General features: G+C 52.1%; 5 protein-coding genes across 5 annotated transcripts in view; all 5 read right to left on the reverse strand.

The window, feature by feature from the left end:
* Positions 1–2,352: 2,352 nt before the first annotated feature.
* On the reverse strand, positions 2,353–3,019 carry STEHIDRAFT_116300 (uncharacterized protein; the record flags this gene model as incomplete). The annotated part of the gene is made up of 4 exons (XM_007311070.1): positions 2,353–2,396; positions 2,458–2,807; positions 2,844–2,934; positions 2,956–3,019. 4 exons carry the CDS (start codon positions 3,017–3,019, stop codon positions 2,353–2,355), a joined length of 549 nt encoding a protein of 182 aa, XP_007311132.1.
* A 1,947-nt stretch (positions 3,020–4,966) lies between these two features.
* STEHIDRAFT_116301 (uncharacterized protein) lies at positions 4,967–5,470 on the reverse strand (the record flags this gene model as incomplete). The annotated part of the gene is made up of 2 exons (XM_007311071.1): positions 4,967–5,062; positions 5,264–5,470. The coding sequence occupies 2 exons, from the start codon at positions 5,468–5,470 to the stop codon at positions 4,967–4,969; spliced, it is 303 nt and encodes a 100-aa protein (XP_007311133.1).
* Positions 5,471–8,025: 2,555 nt separating this feature from the next.
* On the reverse strand, positions 8,026–10,371 carry STEHIDRAFT_116302 (NAD-P-binding protein; the record flags this gene model as incomplete). Its single annotated transcript, XM_007311072.1, has 10 exons — positions 8,026–8,215; positions 8,325–8,407; positions 8,450–8,512; positions 8,596–8,613; positions 8,880–8,928; positions 9,034–9,191; positions 9,251–9,422; positions 9,486–9,835; positions 9,894–10,006; positions 10,281–10,371. 10 exons carry the CDS (start codon positions 10,369–10,371, stop codon positions 8,026–8,028), a joined length of 1,287 nt encoding a protein of 428 aa, XP_007311134.1.
* Positions 10,372–14,112: 3,741 nt separating this feature from the next.
* On the reverse strand, positions 14,113–17,721 carry STEHIDRAFT_116303 (uncharacterized protein; the record flags this gene model as incomplete). The annotated part of the gene is made up of 15 exons (XM_007311073.1): positions 14,113–14,236; positions 14,314–14,677; positions 14,862–14,883; positions 14,925–15,117; positions 15,148–15,331; positions 15,438–15,457; positions 15,514–15,716; positions 15,916–16,152; positions 16,193–16,261; positions 16,326–16,408; positions 16,505–16,578; positions 16,732–16,752; positions 16,822–17,165; positions 17,204–17,325; positions 17,709–17,721. 15 exons carry the CDS (start codon positions 17,719–17,721, stop codon positions 14,113–14,115), a joined length of 2,073 nt encoding a protein of 690 aa, XP_007311135.1.
* A 77-nt stretch (positions 17,722–17,798) lies between these two features.
* Positions 17,799–18,450, reverse strand: part of STEHIDRAFT_69044 (ATP-binding cassette sub-family C member 2) — a gene marked incomplete at both ends in the record, with an annotated part of 813 nt that continues 161 nt past the window's right edge. Inside the window, one exon of the mRNA XM_007310996.1 lies at positions 17,799–17,943. Within this exon, the coding sequence (XP_007311058.1) occupies positions 17,799–17,943 (145 nt within the window). The remainder of the gene's footprint in view (positions 17,944–18,450) is intronic.

Below are 18,450 nucleotides of genomic sequence, written 5' to 3' on the forward strand. Positions count from 1 at the left end.
AAGGTTCTTGATGTCGATAAGGGAAGCTAGTCCTGCTGAAAGGACTAGTTCAAGTACGAGCAGATAGACGAGGTAAATCAGAGATGAATAGGTTAAAGAACTCCCCTCTACTAGGGTCGTCCTTATATAGTACATACATGCGCAGCCGCAGGAGGCTATGAAACTAATAAGTAAGTCAGACCGAGTCGTGTTAGTACTGTGCCCCAGTCCGTAGTCGCTGCGGAATCCTGTACCCAATAAATATAGTACAAAGCCTATGCAAGGCTATGAAGCACAGTCCTAGGCTATGAGAAACGAGGTAGTCCGTAGTCGAGAATACAAAGGAGTCGAGACACGTCTACAAGTCCATAGAATGTTCATCAACCGGCCGTATGAGTGGATGATGTGTATGTAGTTAAATAAAAAGGAAACTGAGACTGCACATCCGCGTCTCCTGCGGTATCAGACATGTCGAGCAGAAAAGAAGACGAAAATTATAGTCCATAACAAGAACGAACCGCAACTAAGCGAGAACGAACAGAGTTTCGAGGAGGGGGAGTGCTGAGAGTGAAACTCACCTCGCTGTTCGTGCGCGTTCTAGACGATGCATGGGTCGTTTCTCTCAAAATATTCGTTGTGAGTGATGGTACATACCTGTGCCGTCATTTTGAGGCCACGACACTGGAAATCGAAGGATATTTGAGCGAACGCGAACGCATTTTCAGAACAGGCTATTAGGAACTTAAACAAAACCCACCAATGTGGACTCGTGCATCTGCGTAGTCCCGTCATTTCGAGCCCGCTACATTGAAAATCGAACGATAATTGAGCAAACGTGAAGACATTTTCGAGAAGGGGTGCTAGAAGCGGAACCTCACCAATACATTCTGCCTCGTTCTCAAGAACGAGTGGCCGGTGTCCTTCCAAACGTTTATTGGCGTTGATGGAGCTAGGTCTTGCCGTAAATCCGAGCGCGCTACATTAAAAATCGAGAAGGAATTGAGCAAACGCGAACAGCCTTGCGAGACAGGTACATGGGATGGACGAGAACGCACCAACGTTATCGTCCTTGTTCTCGACGATCAGTGGGCCTTTTTCTATCAAACCTTTATCTGGGTCGTTGCTCCTGGACCGTCCCGTCATTTTGAGCCCATAATGTGAAAAATCGAACAGAGAAAGAAGTTTAGGAAGGAAGAGAAGATAATTATGTGGCCACGGATGACAGGATCGTCGCAACGGAAGGGATACATATACGCGTCCCGGTTGAAGACACGGGTGGCGCTGCTAGAATACATTCTTGTGGCTCTCGGTTCCTGTGTTAAACCGGGGGCCTGCCCACTGAGCGATTCGTAGGCGACCACATTCCGAGTATGCACCACTAAGCTCATACGACGAACATCAATTGCGTAACCAAATCGAGGCATCCGAGCGACGTACGGGGGTCTCATAAAGGTGACAATGCAACAACATTTTACTGTGGCAGGAGACGACGGGAGAGACAGCGTGAAAATCGCACAGAAGCACTGATATCCAAGCGGGGAACTCGGATCAGGAAACGATGAAAGGAGACTGACAAAGTGTGCACTATCCACCTTTGCTTCTGTACCATGATTCGCCTTGAGATACTGCAGCACACAGCCCCTATCCATATACTCCTGCACGACGAGAAGTGGATGTGCATCGAAGGGCGACAGGCCGAAGACCATGAGGGTATTGAGGTGGGAGAGGGCGCAGAATATTTCTATTCGCTGGTGAATATGCTGTGGACGGTTGCACCGAAGTTCGTATTATATTCTGGACGACAAACGACGGAGAGGGCGTACTTCGTAATCGACCGTAGTATCCTTCAACAACTTGACCCGCGCTCCACCTTCAGTCTGTCCACCATTACTAACACACACGCATGACATCGGACCGACCACAATTTCCTCTATACCTTCGCCCTCTCCTTATCATCTCGTCTCATCGTGATCACCACGGCCGCCGTATCTCCGTACCTACGCAGTCCCGACTCCAGATGTCGTTCCGACTCGCGAACCCTCATCTAACCAAGGAACCAGAGACTCCTCCGCTCGGCAGCTCGTAAATTTATGGACTGGCACATTGAATCCCAATATTCCACCGCGGTTCCGTGGAAGGATACAGCGGATGAGTACTCAGCTCGAGCGAGAGGAGCTAAAATTCAAGTTCAGCGGATGCCCGGTCGTATCTGCAGACGGTGTGGCCGAACGGTCGCAAACGAAGGAAGGTAAGGATGAAAGGTGGATGAATGTGAACACTCACTTGTCAGCGATGACAACAACATGCCCCTTCAACAACGCCTGCACGTTCCGCCGCCTTCTTTCCCTTCGCGTCGTCACCCTGTGTATGCCCTCAGCCGAACATATGGGCGAGTACGACGGCGATGGATGCTGTTCCTGTTCGTGCACACGGAGGCAATATCAGCCATAGTAAGGGAAAAGAGAGCCAGCTACGCACCAACACCCGGAACCGCGATCGACACGATGACCGTCTTCCCAAACCCATCTTCTCTTTCTTCCCCTCTTCTCCCCCGCTCTCCCGCTCCTGATTTACTCTGACACCATCTCAAAAACCTCTCCCTCGTCTCAATAATCCACCTCCCCTTCCCAAACCCCTTCCCAAACCCCTCAAACGCTCCCACATCGCGCTCAATCTCGCCTGTCACCCACTTCACATAATTCCTTATCTCCATCCTCCCCATCTTGCTCTTCGGCAACCTCGCTTCGTCCATTCCCTGGGCCCCGCCCTTCGCATACGCCGTGGGCAGCGCCTTCGTGACTTGGCACCAGTCGGCTAGTCGAATTTCACTTCGAAGAAGAATGAGCTTCCGGGCTCATACATACGGACTTTCTCTATCCCTTATCTCTTGCCCCTTTTCCCTACGCGTGCGCGGTGCCACACGGGTCCTAACGATAAACCCCTCCAACGTCTCGCCTTGCCACTTTCACTCTTTACCAATTTGTTCGGTGAACGCTTTGACTTCCGCAACGGTGTGGAGGGTCGTGGAGGCGGTAGGCATGAAGCTCCATGTGGAGGCGAAAGCGTTGATGATGGAGGGTGGTTGGGTGCCGAAGTGGTGCGAGCAGGTGTTCGGGCCGTGCAGGTGGAGGACGTTTTGTCTTTTGAGCAGGAAAGGAGGTGTTATTCGAAGGAGTCGTCGCAGAGCTGGGTGGTCGATGCAGGGAGTGCGTGGTCATTATACCGCGAATGCACGGAACAAAGACGGAAGGGAGGACTGGACGAATGGCTACGTGCGCGCCTAGTTGAATATAAGATCGACGAGTACAACTCGCATGCGACCGACGTTATCAAGATAGAAAGGAGACAAAACGCACCTCAGCCACAACAGTCCAATCCTCCTCTCAAAACACACTCGCCGACTCCTCCATCGTCTTCCCCACGCTCGCGGGTTGTTGCACGAGCCACCGCTCGCCGACTCGGGCGTGTGACTCCGGGACGCCTTGGATGAGACCCGTAAAGATGGAAGGGGTAGGTTAGTCCACGCCAATGCCCATGACTAAGAGAGGATAGAGGGAGAGGTGGGACGAGATGTAGGGATGGTTCGCTACGGGACGAAGAGTGGGAACGAGAAACGGAGCAGAGAAGGAAAGTCATCACGAATGAGGAGGGGAGAACAGTAGAAAGAGTACGGAATAGGGACTGGGAGCTACAGATGCCAAAGGGACGGAAAGAGGAAAGGGCAAAAGGACGAGATAGGGATAACAAGACGAGACGGTCGGCAAGGGGGACGATGAAACGAAAGAAATGATCAAAGAGAGCAAAATCATACCGAATGTTTCGAAGTGGTGAGGAGCTTGGATGGTGTAAGTACACCGATGAAGATGATGCAGCCGTTCGATTTCAGGGTGAGCGTGTACGGTGGCGTCGTACGTTCTTCGAGGGCCGCCCACTATCAAATCAGGTCAAATAGGAGAAGGGTGAAGGACCTGAGAAAGCACGTACGGTGGTCCAGGAAAACTCCCCGATGGTGAAAAGACAAAGAACGTGAGCAAAATGGCGAAACCAAGAAAGACGGGCTCCGAGATAGCATGCGAAAAGACGAAGTGTCCGGCGGTCTGGGAGCAGAAACGCCCATGAGGACCAGCAAAATAAGCGGCACTGCGCATATTATCGCCCAAGCCCACCAGCTGACCATCGAGCAGCAACAGCCTCATAGAGAAAATCTTCCAAGTGTCGTATGTGATAGAAAAGAATACGATGAGCGCACCTCAACTAGTGAACATTTGCATAGCGCACATCCAGCCCAAGCCATTCCAATTGTACGTCGATATCCCGTCCTTCGTCAGCTGCTGCTGCGTTTCCTATCCAACCCACTTTTGTTCATAGCCAATTCACGCCGTTTGAACTCTTGACCATGAAGGGGACGGCTCTACGCTGCTAGGGACAATCGAGTCGTCTGGATATTCCGAAATGATTGTCGAGTGCGATGTGTATTTCATGAATAGGGTATACAGCGAGGTCGTGGCGTTGATTTTTGATGAGCGCCGGAAGGGGGTGCGCGGTGGATGCATTGTGCGGTATTGCCGAGCTCGCGTAGGAGGTTTCGCTCGGAACTCGCATCGTTGGAGGAGCTATGGGTGATCCGGTCTCTGGTGGTGATGGTGATCTGTCCTCGATATACTTGGCGTGAGCCCAGATATGATGCAGCACCACTACGACTTCGACCCAATCTCGCTTGTGGCGCCATACTACGCCACCCACCCAGCACCCCTTTTCCCCCACCCGTCGAACATTCTAACGTCGCAGACCAACGATTCCGCTCGGTTCAGATCCTTCTTACATATTCAAGGCCCGTTCCCCTCGAGCTCCGGCCTCCTCAGGAGAAAAATTCAACGTTGACGGCCGATCGCCCCTTGGACCTAGCCAAAGCGTAGTCTTGCCACTGAAAGTCCGGCGCTTGCATTTCCCCCCGATTCCTTCGAATACACGTTCAATAACATCCATCTCAAACAAGGATATGTTCTTCAGGAAACGTCGTCGGAGCATTTGCAGCGTGTGTCGGAGTAGAGGGAGCGGATGGCATGGTGGAGTTGACCGAGGCCTGCTGACGAAATCGAGATGAATCAGATGAGCAGCGATATTCGTTGGTACAAGTCTGAACGATGTGGAGATGTTAGCGGTGGGCAAATACCGTGGTAGCCGTGGGGAAAGGGGGAGATAGAGATGAGGACGGACCGGAGCAGACCATAACAATACGCGCACATCTCCACGCATCTATCTCTATACTTTTTGGCCTCCGTACCACCTTCTCGTTCTGCCTCACATTCTCAGGTCGTGTATCGTCGACAGTATGCGAAAGGTACGTCGTCCCATCACTACCCACATCCTTTGCCACTGACGCATAACGCTTCGTTTCGCTCATCTCCTCGCGGCTACCCTCGTACACAACAACTGCTCGCGTTGCCTTCCTCATGAATTCCGTCAACCGTCCAACTCCCGTCCTTTTCATTTTTGCCCCTGAAAGGTCTCATCCCCCAGTCACACCTTCCTCATCCGACTTCACGCCCATCCCACCAACTAGTTTATGCACGCACCCAGAACACCCAAAACGGTCCGCTCTCGCATTTACCACCTCTCTTCCTGCCGCACGCTTCACTTCTGTGCTCCCCCTCGCGTCCCTTTACCTCTGTGCGTTACTCGCTCGATAGTCCTCTCTGCCTAAAAACTCCACTTCAGTGCGTCTAAGTTCGTCCTCGCGTTCAAGTGGACCTGAGTAGCGGAGTTCGAATCGTAATCGGGGATGGAAGACGGAGGCGAGAATCGAGAAGCGGCTCGGGCGGAGATAGGCCTTGAGGTCGTCGACCTAGGAGTGGATTTTATAGCAGAGAGGAGTTGTTAGTGTATGAAATTATGATGAGTGAGTTTAATGGAGGAGTTGGAGGAAAACACATAGATAGGGACGAAGGAGAATGACTGCACACCTGCTGAACGCGAGGTGATTTCACGCCGATGAATGGCAGGAGGCGAGAAACGAGCCGGTCAGTCGACAACCAGAATGAGCCTTTTTCACAGAGCACGATCAAGGCTGTACGGTGGTACGCATTCAACGTTCACCGAAATCTGCGACGACGGCAGAGGTCCAGCTCTGCAACCACAACAGACCAGACGCGATGCAAACAACACCTTGCACGAGTATATAGGGTGCCACAACCCACGATGGAGACAAAAAGCCGGAAATATATAACTGAAGAGGCTGAACTGATACTCACCGTGACCTCGCTGCACAACGGCCCAATCTCTACGCATACCGTCAATGTGAGTAGATTTGTTCTTGGTAGTAACGTTGGCGTGACGAGCCAGATGACATGGCTCGGACGACTGTAATGGTCTTGAGTGTAACTGAGATTACAATGGGGGTCCGGATTTCGTGGAGGTTTGACCGCGAGCTTCGGAGTCGGATTCGAATCGGGTGTATGACGGAGGGAAGGGAGAGGCGAAGATGGAGCGAGGACGGAGAGGCACTGGCAGTGTTCGGAGATAGCGAGCTTGATGTACCGTAAGATGGAGCCGATGTTGGTGGATGTGATGTCGAAGAGCGGGTGGATGTGAGGGTCGTATTATCGAGAGCAGCGGCGTTTTTCGAAGAATCCGCTCATAGGATCGTCCATTCCGCGTAGCTCCACCGTACCATTAATACCCTTGTCCCAGGCTACATACTCCTCAACGACCTCCTCGCGGTGTACTTACGCTGCTACAACCTCTTGGTACGTGGAAACAGCAATCGAGATGGGTTCCAAGCGAGACAGATCAATGAGGTATTATGACGGAGGAAAAGGGCCGTGGAGTCATGGCGCCGTAGGTGGTGCGGAGGAGAGGGTAAGAGACGGATAAGGGCGTGCGAGAGGGGACGAATAGCGTTGGAAGAGGGGGGAAAGGTGTAGTGAGACAATGAAAGACGAGGGAGGTCGACAAGGTGCTGCACGAATATTAGTTTCTGGATTTAATACCGGGGCGAATAAAAACAAGAGGAAGTCATAAACTTTTCCAAGTACGTGATAGAGCAACGAAAGAAACAAAGAAAATAATGAACGTCAGAAAAGGACGTACCGAGTGAGGATAGATCCATCTGGACTATATGAACCTCAAAACTCGTCCACCCCTCGTAGAACGAACGGTTCAAACGTTCATGGCCCTTCTCTATCGCGGAATTCTCGGTCAGAGTCTCACAGATTGTCCCTTCCCGTCACAACTGACCTTTCCTTCTGCTCGAAGTCAAAAAGCCTTCGCCTGCGCCACGTTCACCTCCAACTTGCCCATTCCCGTTGGCCCATAGTACTCGCCTCCTCTAGCGAGTGTCTCATGCCCTGATTATTGCTATCTCTAAGAGTAGTTGAGAGTGCACGACCTTGGGGAGCGGAAGGAGCGGATAATCGGGTGGTATAACATCGTGTGAACGTAGCGTCGACGCGTCGGAGGACAAACGAGGTGTAGATATCGAGACTTTGCTAATGTCACATAGCCGCGTAAGAGTTCGTGTCGAATGACGAGCATGCTACAGACAACGATCATCCCGAGTTCATCGTTGTTGCACATGAACCATTGACGATGTCGGACGGATTGGGTTGTCGATCTTATCTTATCTCACACATCGCTTCCTCTCGATCGTCGATAGTCGTCGATGTAAGCTCCCGCCATTTTCTGTTTAGCACACCGCCATCGTACTCCGATGGTGTGTCAGTATGCGTGCTGTGAACGTTCACACTTGACGGCCACCCCGACGAAACTCTGCTTCGATTGAGTCTCTATACTTCCAAGGGAAACTTGACTGAGTGCTACAAAAGTGCTATAACATCCGATCTTGCGGACTGACTTTGCTTGGTTTTTCGTCTCAGACACTTGAAAGCTCCATGCTACAGTGCACGACGTTACCTTGATGTTGGCTCTATGTAGATACCAGCGAGTACGGAAACGCTATGCTATGGATATTGAGCAGAACAAATTTGTATCCCAACGACTGTCCGTCTAGGATCGTCTCGCTTTTCTTAGGATCAGCTTTTATTCTATCTACGCCGCGTACCCGCATTGCTCATGAAATACATGGTCGCGAGCACGGTGCAGTACCCAGCTATGAGCATCTTCGCTACGAGAACCACCGCTTCCTCCGGACGTGTCTCGCCTCCCATCGCTGTCTAGCACACTGAACGGAAGACTATCTCCGCCGACTTGAATGATCTGAACATCATGGTTTTCAGGTCTAGCAGATCGTCGTGTAAAGAAAAGCGATTCATGATGGAGTCTTCGAGGTGCTGGATGCCGTGAAAGACGAAGTGATATCAGTTGCTCGTAGCCGTCCTTTGGCGTACTGTTCTGGCGGTGTCTTTCTCTGCGTTGCACCACACCATGTTTGACTCTCGTCCGTGGTCCCGAATACCTCGTACGTCGACAACTGCTCTAAGAGGTATGAGTGTCATAAATATCCGCTACACACAAATGGCGGCGGGCCTGAATTGCACCATGCGACATGCGGGAGGGTTTCCACTTTCCCTACAATCTGAAATGGATAGTAAGGAGGAGATGCTGGACGTGCGAAGAATTTGATCCCATATAACCAAGCGTGGACAGAACCGGGCTTACCAGGTTGATCCACAACGCCTGGTGCACATTTTTCATCCGACGAATACGGGGCGTTCAATGTGGTGCTGGAAGACCTGAAAGGTTCTTGCCTCGCGAGGAAGGAATAAATGCAAGAGGGAGCTCGGTCGTTGTACAATAAATCGTTATCAATAGCATAGAAACCTGTGAGGACATACGAGTCAGCGATCGAGGCGTCAAAGAAGAGAACGAAAAGAAATATACATGTCACCCACACTGATTACACTATTTGGCGGAGAACGAAGTCCTACACTGATTCTACTCACGCTTGAAAACCAGTACCGTCGAGAAAGGATGATATTAACGACAGTATCACTTGAACGGGCGACACAGCTCAAGGTGCAACAACATCCATAATCCCTGTCGGATCCCACTCAGGCCATACCCCATTCGACAGCTGCTCAGGCCTCCCAACGCTACCCATCCCCAGCGCCCACAAAAGTTGCCAAAAGCTCGCACGGTCTTGCGGGTAGGGATTGGTTTTCAGCCTGCTCCTGAAGCTCGGGTGTTGAGCGATATGTGACCTCGACTTTCTTGCCGGTTTTATTTTCGTAAGCTTGGTAGATATCGCTCATCGACTGGATAGTAGAGTCAGTGAGAGGGACGGGAGGGACATGACGAAGTGTTGATAACTTACGGCTCGTTCGCCTTCAATGCGAAAGGTGCGCCATTCGAGTTCGGAAGGCGGCAGGCTCGTGAGGACATGAGCCAAGAAGGATGCGACGTCCGAAATTGCAGTCCATGAGATAGGCATCGTGCCGTCTCCGCCGGCGATTCCCTTCCCGTTAGCAAGATCAATACCAATGATACTGTACCCAGAAACATGAGTATACACAGGCATACAATATCAAGAGGACGGCGAAAGGACTGACGGTCTTATGCAAATCTCCATCAAAGGACCATTAAAGATCAGGGTATACGGCAACTCAATCTCCTTTAACCTCTCCTGAAGCACGACTTTATGAACCATCGATTCCTGTTGTGGACCATCGGTAGTGGGGCCACCGTATTCAGAGGGAACGAAGAGCTTGACACCTTCAACCTTGGAAGCTTCAGCGAGAGCGCGCTGAGAGTCGGAGGAAACACCATCGAGACCCAGCGTTGAGATGACGACGTCGACGTTGGAGAGCGCTTGGGAGAGGGCTGAGGGAGCGTTGTAGTTGACGGAGATGATGGTTGCACCTTTGGCGGCGAGCTGGTTGGTCTTCAGGTTGTTAGACGACTAGAATGGGAACATGGTCAGTATGTGATCATGATCATGAGAGACAAGGACGACTTACTGAGCGAGTAAGAATGACGACGTCCTTGGCCTTGCCTGACGCTTTCTTCAGGAGGAAGGCATTGGTGATCGGCGTTCCAAGGTGCGATGGCGAATGTAGAATATGCAGACATCCTTGGACGAGTAAGAGGGGGATTGAATGAGGAAAACCTGAGAGTACTCCCCCTGAGTCGATGTCATGGGGAATACATCATATACCTCTTATAAGCACCTGGAGTATAGATGAAACGCTCATCGATTCCCAGCATAGAACGATAGGATGTGTCAACTTGCTTAATGAGACACAGTTCACGTGTGCCTTCGCTTGGAGAGTGTGTGGGGCATGCAAGCCTCATCACACAGTGTAAGCATAGTCGGACGTTGCGGTAGACAACAGGTGGCAGCGCACCCATAGTCGCAAGGAGCAATCTTTGGTGACTGGGAGATGACCCGCTGGGGGTTGGATATGACAAGACGAAACCATTTCGCGCCCGATTCATTAGAGTACTCGTAGAGTCCCGCCATCAGAGAACAAGTATCAGGCGAATTTTCACGGTCACCACAAGAAATCAGAAGAGGCCGCAAGTCTTGCGGGTTACTTAGCATCGAACGACGTCTGAAAATAGTCCACGCGGCTATGGCCGAAGACTCTGACAAACTCCGACCAGCGATTCTTCGCTACACCTTATCCTTCGTCACAATTTTGTCGGTCTACCTCTGTCTACCTTAGTTTAAACTTATCGGATATATGCACATCATGATAGATACTCCCCAGGAGCCATTGTCACCTACTCGCAAGTCGTCGTCGCCCCACTCTGCGTCTTCAGAGTCTCCGGCTGCCTCGGCTTCGACCCTAAATCAGCCTTCTTTTTTTTTTTGATTCAACGAATTTATATAGTGCCGGCAAATTGCCAGGGGCGCTTTGTATGGTAGGTAGATACATACAAGAAGAGCAATTGTCGACTGAGTCCGTGAAAGTGTGTACCTACTCAGAATACTGTCTGTTATTTCGAAAGAGAAGTATCGAACGTTCAAGTGATGTCCGACGGGACGGGGGATATGAGACACAACTATCGTAGAATGGCCATGCATGAAGACAACAGAGAAGAAACCCAACTACTTCTTCTTACTCGATTTCGCCTTTTTCACTGGTGGCGGACCATCAAAAGGAGAATCAAACACCCCTCTGTCTTCCGACGATGCCCCAGCCAAATAGTCCTCTACTCGGGGCCTGGTAGGGCGATTGACTTGGGAGGGAGCAGGTGCCCCCTTCTCGCGAGACTTCGGTGGTGAGCGGCGGCTAGGAGCATGCTTCCGAATCCACTCGGAATCCCTCCAATGGATGAAGAAAGCACACTCCCGCGAATCAGCCCGGTGTGGCCCACCGCAATTGTGGCACTTTGGTGCGTGCGAACACACACCCGTTGCGACAGGGGATGCCACACACGAGGGACAATGTCGATCGTGTTGGCGTTCATCATGGGACAGCCCGCATCGTGGGCAGTTCTTGGTCGGGGATCTGCAGGAGAGCGCACGGTGGCCCCAACGTTGGCAACAGCCGCAGAAGGGCACCGGAGGCTTGGAGTCGAACGCCTTAACAGGTCGGCAGTACTCTCCGTTGAGGTAAACAGGCTGTTTGAGAACAGCGCGCAGCGTGTGGTCGGTAGCATTGTCCGCGAACTCTGCAAAGAAAATTCCGAACGTGTCGCCCGACTTGCGATAGAACTGGGGGTCCTTGGTGAGAGTCACTGAGGACCAGAGCGGCTGCTGGACCAGCTCCTGTATAAGGGAGACGGTTGTGGCAGTCTCTCCTGTGGGCGATACGTGCGGAATGCGACGGAATGCGACCCTGTTGGAGAACCTGAAGCGAGAGATGCAGATGGACGCGGGTAAGCGATCGGACGCATACTTGGAGAAGTACACCTAAATCAGCCTTCAACTCTCTCAACCGTCAACGGCCTCAACGCTCTGCTACTCTAGGTATAGCTTATACCTCTTCATACCACAGCGACAACCTCCCGTTCAAACCTCATCGTACTCCGTCGAGGACAAATTCCAAATGGATGAAGGACAAAACCAAATGGCGATGATGCGTTCATCGAACCGGAGAGGCGCGCCACCCGACGCACTCTCGCTCATCGCTCACAACCATCGAGCAGCCAACCGTCCGTGAGTTCCATCGAATAATAGGAATCTAAGGCACTCCTCGGATACCTAGAGAAATCGAGTGTAGCGGTTGTCAAAGCCGCGCTCTACAGGCCTTCATTCCTGTTTCAAGGTCCGTTTACTTGTCTCGCTACGCTTTCTCTCTCTCCGCTCAAGCTAACACGCGATGACGGGTCGTTTAGAGTCGAAGGAGCCAATTTAATATCACCCATGTCTCTTCGCTCCGTAAGGTTTGGATAATATCCCGTTCCTCAAGACCTGGTATCTCATCCTCCACGTCCTACGTCCTCTTTCCGGCCTTACACCTTCCATATCCTCCACTTCGCGCCCATACGCTCACCTCCATCCAAAATCCTTCATACAAAAGCCACGCAACACTTCTACGACTGGTTCATCCTTACCGTGTACTCCGTCGCGCAGTCAAGAGTCGCAGTCGAGGGATTATCCGAAGGGAGGATTGGTCGTGGGTATGTGAAATGCTAGTGGTGAGGATTGAGGAGACAGACGCAGATGATAAGGAAGTGGTGCTTGAGTGGAGGAGCGTAGAGGGAGGGAGGGCCTCCCAGGAGGTTTCTCAGAGATTTTTGGAAGAGATGGTCAGTTCGCTTCTCCTTTGGCCCCGGTTGTCTGAGGAGCGCTGATATGCGTGTATGCTGCCCTACAACTATTTGGGGGAGATGCAGGACGCGAGTCTCACATACCTTTAGGAATTGGAGAACACGGCGAGGACGTTATACCATCCGGACGACTCGTTTGTCCTTCAGACGGACTTCCTGTACACCGTCGAACGCGTCGACGGCTGCATCGATTTTCTCCGGTTCCATGTATGTCACTCCCCATCTCTTCTTCCTCTTATCCACGCCCAACTTACCCTCTATCGCTGACACGTGCGATGTTATAGCGCCACTCCCGCGAAATACATCGTCCTCCGCTTTCCACAACACATTACTAATTCAACGACGCTCATCAACATATCCTTCCGAGCTTTATGTGCGTTCATGCAGTATATCACACGGAGCTCGTCAGAGAAGGTACGTTTCGTGCCTACGATCGCCACGTCCATCGTACCTGCGCCACAAAGTTTGCGACACGCCACACCGTTTTCTCCCGGTCCCCTTGTCTTCCTTCTCCTCGCCATATTACTCACAATTACTCACTGCCTATATACCATGATCTACAGGACGTCTATTAGACCGCACGGGCTTGCCTCCTCCTCACCGGCTTTCAGCCCGTTCTGCATCGACTGGCTCCGCTCTCGGAGCTCAAGAGTCGATCGTCATCGCATCTCGCTGGCCCAGTTGGCTACTTCGTTACAGGTACGTCTCCGCATCTGTTCTTCCTATCCTCCCTCCCGACTCTGTGTACGGTATTTCTTTCTCCACGAAAGTTTGCGATCTCGTCACTTGGTCGTTTGTAATGCTCAAACGTGGGCGCCACACTATTCCGCGGCCGGATTCGTGTGTATTTGTTGTAATATAATTGCTGATGCACATTGATGGCTTTCAAATCTAGCAGTGTCCACCAGCGTCATTCACGGCGAGGAAAGGGATCACATTGAGAAAGTTGATCGAGGTCGTGAGAGGGTTAGCAGGGAGGAGGGGGCTCGTCGAGGTAGTACGTCTGACTCTTTTGTTTTTCTATTCATCCATCGTGATCATTCTCAATTCACAGTCCATGAGATCGGTTTTCGCTGTACTGTGCTATCGAGGTAGAGAAAGCTCATTTTGTGCTGCTTTTTTCACGCATGTACCCGCATTGCTCCGCTTGGAACGCGTCTCGGGAACTCAAATGACCGCACCCATGCTCGTGAAGACCTCGTCGACGAATACATCAACGAGCTCACGAACTGATGGATGGATGGATGGATGGGAATAGGCGCGGGCGAAAGGTAGCTATCTCAAGCAGCTCTGGAAGGACGAGTGGGAGTTGTACCGGTGTGTTTTTGAATCGGGGATTGGGAACTTTAGGTGTGTTTGTTTTATTTGTGACCTTCCTTTCAGGGCGCTCGTTCTTTACCCCCTGAGGAAGATGGACGCGGAAAGGAGATGGTGTGACGGTCGAGATGGCCGGAGAAATCAGGGAACACATGTGAGGAGACTCCGTCGCTCTTGTATTGCTTGGCATTCTGTGCGGGGAACACTGTTACATTCTCGAGGGCCGAGAATTTCGAAGTTAAGGTAGTGTGCATCCGCGAGCAGGCTGTATGCGATAAATTAGTAGTTAGAAAGCAATATATGTCTGAGGGATGGACCGCAGAGGGGTGGTGTGATACATACCGTTGTTTAGATTCTAGCGTCGAAAGTTCGATCTCTGAGCATTCCTCCGACAGTCGATCGCTGATGGCAGCAGGCGTGAGCATAGGCGTCGTCGCTCTGGTGCTCGTGTTGCAATTGGGTCCAATCAGGTATGTGGGCGGAAATTTCGGCGTAGGGATCCATGATGGGCGCCACCCTTCGGTCTGGGGAGCTGCTCGGCCGAGATGATCTACGAAGTCATTAGCCGTCGGTGGAGGAATGAGGGGAGCAAATGAACGTAAACGCACGGTGATCTCGAGGAAGTGCAGGGTGCATTTCGCCGGGAGCTCTTGTTGGTCGTCCCAAGCACAAGCGGCTTGAAGACCCATCCCGACGTCCCATTCCCCTGGAGTATACAATAATCGATCACATACACCAGATCTATACACAAACCCCATCAGCGACCCCACCTCAAAGAAAATGTACCAGAAGAAAGCGGGGGAAACCGTACCACAATTCCGTCAATCTACAGCGACTAACTGACACCCCGCACTCCAATACCCCCGTGGTTCATAATTGCTCGAACTGACCCACATCCCCTTTGGATACTACCTGAGAAGATGCATCCGTACATGTTTAATCAGATAGCCCACCCCTATCTCCTGCTCGAATATCACCTCCGCGCTCGGCATGAACAGGTTCAGGTTGGTCACACCGACGTAGTCCTGGGTGAGGTTGACGATCGTTCGGGTCAGGGACTGTTCGCCGTGATAGCAGGTGGCGTGTTCGAAGATGTAGCCGAGTTGGGCGAGCTGGTGCACAGGAAATGAGATGAAGGAATATTGTCTGCCCGTGAGGGGAGTCGAAGGGGCGTACCTCGACTTCGGTTCTCCTCTTACGCCTGAAGCAACCTTAGATGACCTTCCTCTGGCCAGGCTCATTACATTCGCAACACGAGGGATAAACCGGACGTTATCCACATACAAGAACAGGATGAGCTCGTTCATGACAATGTCGCTGATCGAGATCTCGTCGATATCGTAGTCAAAAAGGTTTGGCGCTGGGCACAAATATCAACGAGGTCAGTCATCTGCATTAACATGAAAAGGTTCGGGGCGGAGGATACGCGCCCTCCACCGTTTCAACTGCTCCTTACGCTCATCCACCTTCTTCCAAGTCCCGTGTTCTTATCCAGCGTATCCACCGTGAACTCGTGCAAATAGATATTCACAAGCTTCGCACCGTAACCGTTTCGTCCGCTTCTTCTCGCCGTCGTGGTGGTAGTTGGACGAGGGGAGGGGGTGGCGGCAGATCATCCCGGGGATGTAGATCTTTCCCTTGGGGTGGTTCTCGATGGGTATGCCACGCCCGTTGTTGTAGAGGGAGATGGAGGAGTTGGGGACGTCAAATTCGATTTTGATGACATTTCCGTTGGGGTCGTTGATCTGGTGGGAGGGACGGTGTGAGTACGGGTTGTGGAGATGTTGTGACAGTTGGTCAGGAACGAAGGGCGTTCACTCCACGAATACTGAGCTACATGCTGGTTGTATGCAGAACAGACAGCATGTATGCGCTTTGAGAGGCCTCGCCCCGGACGCGTAGCGATATCGAACACTCCGAAAGATGTAGAGAAGTAAGACTCACTTTGTTGTTAGCAGCATTAAATAAAATTTCGTCCACAATCTTGATGAAACCGGGCACGTACTTCACATCGCGAACGACCATGCACTTTGTAGCCCAATCATGAGTCCATATATTCTGGGTAGTTGTCTCGGCGGAACCGATGTCCAAATCGAGGTGTTTGAGGATACGTTTGGGGCCGGGGTAGCTGTGGCAGACCGGATGAGTTGGCAACAACGACGACAGCAACGGCAACTCGTACTGCTCAGACCAGACGGGAGCGAGGGAGTAAGGAACGCACCTTCTGATACAGCCCCGTTGTGTTCTTCTTCTTTCCATCAATCGCCGCAGGAGCAGCCCTCGTCGCCTTCTGTCAAACCTTCGCCTCCATCCTCGTCATCCATCATCATATCGTGGTCCGCATTGGAGTCTACGTGGAAGAGCGGTGCTTTCTTCTTCGGGGTCACCCTCTTCGTAAACACTGGTTTCACGGCTTTCGGTTTTGCGCCAGGTTTGGCTGCAGCACAATGTCAATTTCGTGGCTGGTCATATCGTGTAAGGGCACGAGTGGAAGAGAGAAGAGAGGAGGAAGGGAGAGAGGGAAAAGACGCACAGGCTTCTTCTTCACGGGCGCATAGTCGTCCGAAAAAAATGCCATACACGCGGATCCGTTCTCGGTAAGTTGCGCTGGGAGGCGGGGGTGAATTGAAGTGAGTGGTTCGTGCACTCGAAGTATACGGCTTTGCGCATGAGACAGAATAAGTACGAGGTCGCGCTCTCTGCCAGGCTGAGAGAAGAGGGCATGAGCTGGAGTCCAGCGGTGGATACGACAAAACGCACCTTGTACCAGACTTGCCACAGCTTCGCGTCGTCGGCGGAGGCCACGAGCAGCCGCTAGGTCAACTCATCCAGGCCACCGGTATAACCCACGGCGGGGCGTTTGTAGCGCTGTATGACCCCCTGTCCTGGTCGTCCAGCTCCTGCTCACGGGTGTTGACACGGTGGTTAGCCGCTGAGGCACCTCCTTCTCGTGGTTGAACTGGTCGAAGGGGCTTTGGGTGCCGAGGATGGTGGTGCGTGTGGCTGCGTTGATGTGTGCGAGGAGCGATGGACAGTGCGATGTGCTGATTGATCGCGTTCTTCCCCTGCGACACCGACATCGTACTTGTTGAGAGCGTCTTCGCGGCGAGAGAAGAGTGTCCAGGGGATATCACAACGGTGTCATCAATCGAGGTGGACCAGCGCCCAAAGCCTGAAGCGACGAGATCTGCCACCTGCGGTTGATGAGGTCATAGATCGCGAGACCATAGACGGTAGAAGACGAAGAGTCGACCATGTTGAACTCTCCGCGGATATAGAGGACGTCGTCCTGGACGACAAGGGTGCGTGCCGTTGAGGGTTCCGCCTCCGGTGAGGGGAGACAGGGTGCTGGTGCTGAGATCGTAAGAAGGCGATGATTTCAGGAGTGGTGGAACCGTTAGTGAAATGGCACGAAGAGCCGCACACAAGAAACGAAACAGCGCACCTTTGCAACAGTACACAAAAGGGGCATACAAAGGAGTTACTTATGCCACAGTGAGCACTGAGGCCGCGAACGTGGAGAGGGAGGTGTTGACGGCTTGGAGCGAACCTGCCAGGGAAGAGTCTACCGTCTCGACATCCTGTATAATTATGACCCGGTGAGCGTTGCGCATATTATGTCCGTAATATAGCCTATCTCGTATTTTACTGAACCTATTCAGCATTCGACCGACACATAGCCAACACCGATCAGTTCCAGCCCATCACATATACTCGAGCAAAAAGTAAGAACTTACCCTGCGGCGTCATGGGCCCTTGAGGAGTTTCTCGAATAGAAAGCGGGCGATGTCCTGTAGGTTTGCCGCGAGTTAGCGTTGATCGATAGACTAGGTAGGTGAGCAGAATATATCGGAATGGAGCATACGTACCACAGCGCTCAACGGATCGTCCAAAAGCACATACTTCGTTGGCGCATACACTGCTCTTGCAAGTGCCACTCTAGCCTTCTGTCTACCCGAGAGACTCACTCCCCTACTATCGGCATAGAAGCAATTCAATCAGCACTCATCGCCGAACCTATTTCAAGCCCTATCGACGGACTGCGTCAGAAAAAAAGAACCCACCTCGCGCCAATCTCCGTCTCATCCCCATCCTCCAATATTTTCGAATCAGGACCCAACGCACAGCTCTCCACGACCTCTTCGTACCTCTTCTCATCATACGGATACCCAAACAGGATATTTTCTTTGATCGATTGATGCCGAAGCCAGGGTGATTGGGCGGCGTAGGAGATCGTGTGGGTGAGATGGGTGACGGGATCGACGGTGTGGGGGTCCTGGGGGACACGGTAGCACGGGTGAGAGGAAAGCAGGGAAAATGAAGAGAAAGACGTACCTTATGCATGATCAACTTCCCGGGCGGATTCGTCGGCAACATCGTCATCTCGCCCAACAGCGCCATCTACAGCAACCCGCTGGTCAGCACCGTCGCACATTCACCCTCCCCCAGTGAAAAACCCAAGAAGAAGAATTACGCACC

Source organism: Stereum hirsutum, assembly GCF_000264905.1.
Source record: "Stereum hirsutum FP-91666 SS1 unplaced genomic scaffold STEHIscaffold_23, whole genome shotgun sequence".
NCBI lineage: Eukaryota > Fungi > Basidiomycota > Agaricomycetes > Russulales > Stereaceae > Stereum > Stereum hirsutum.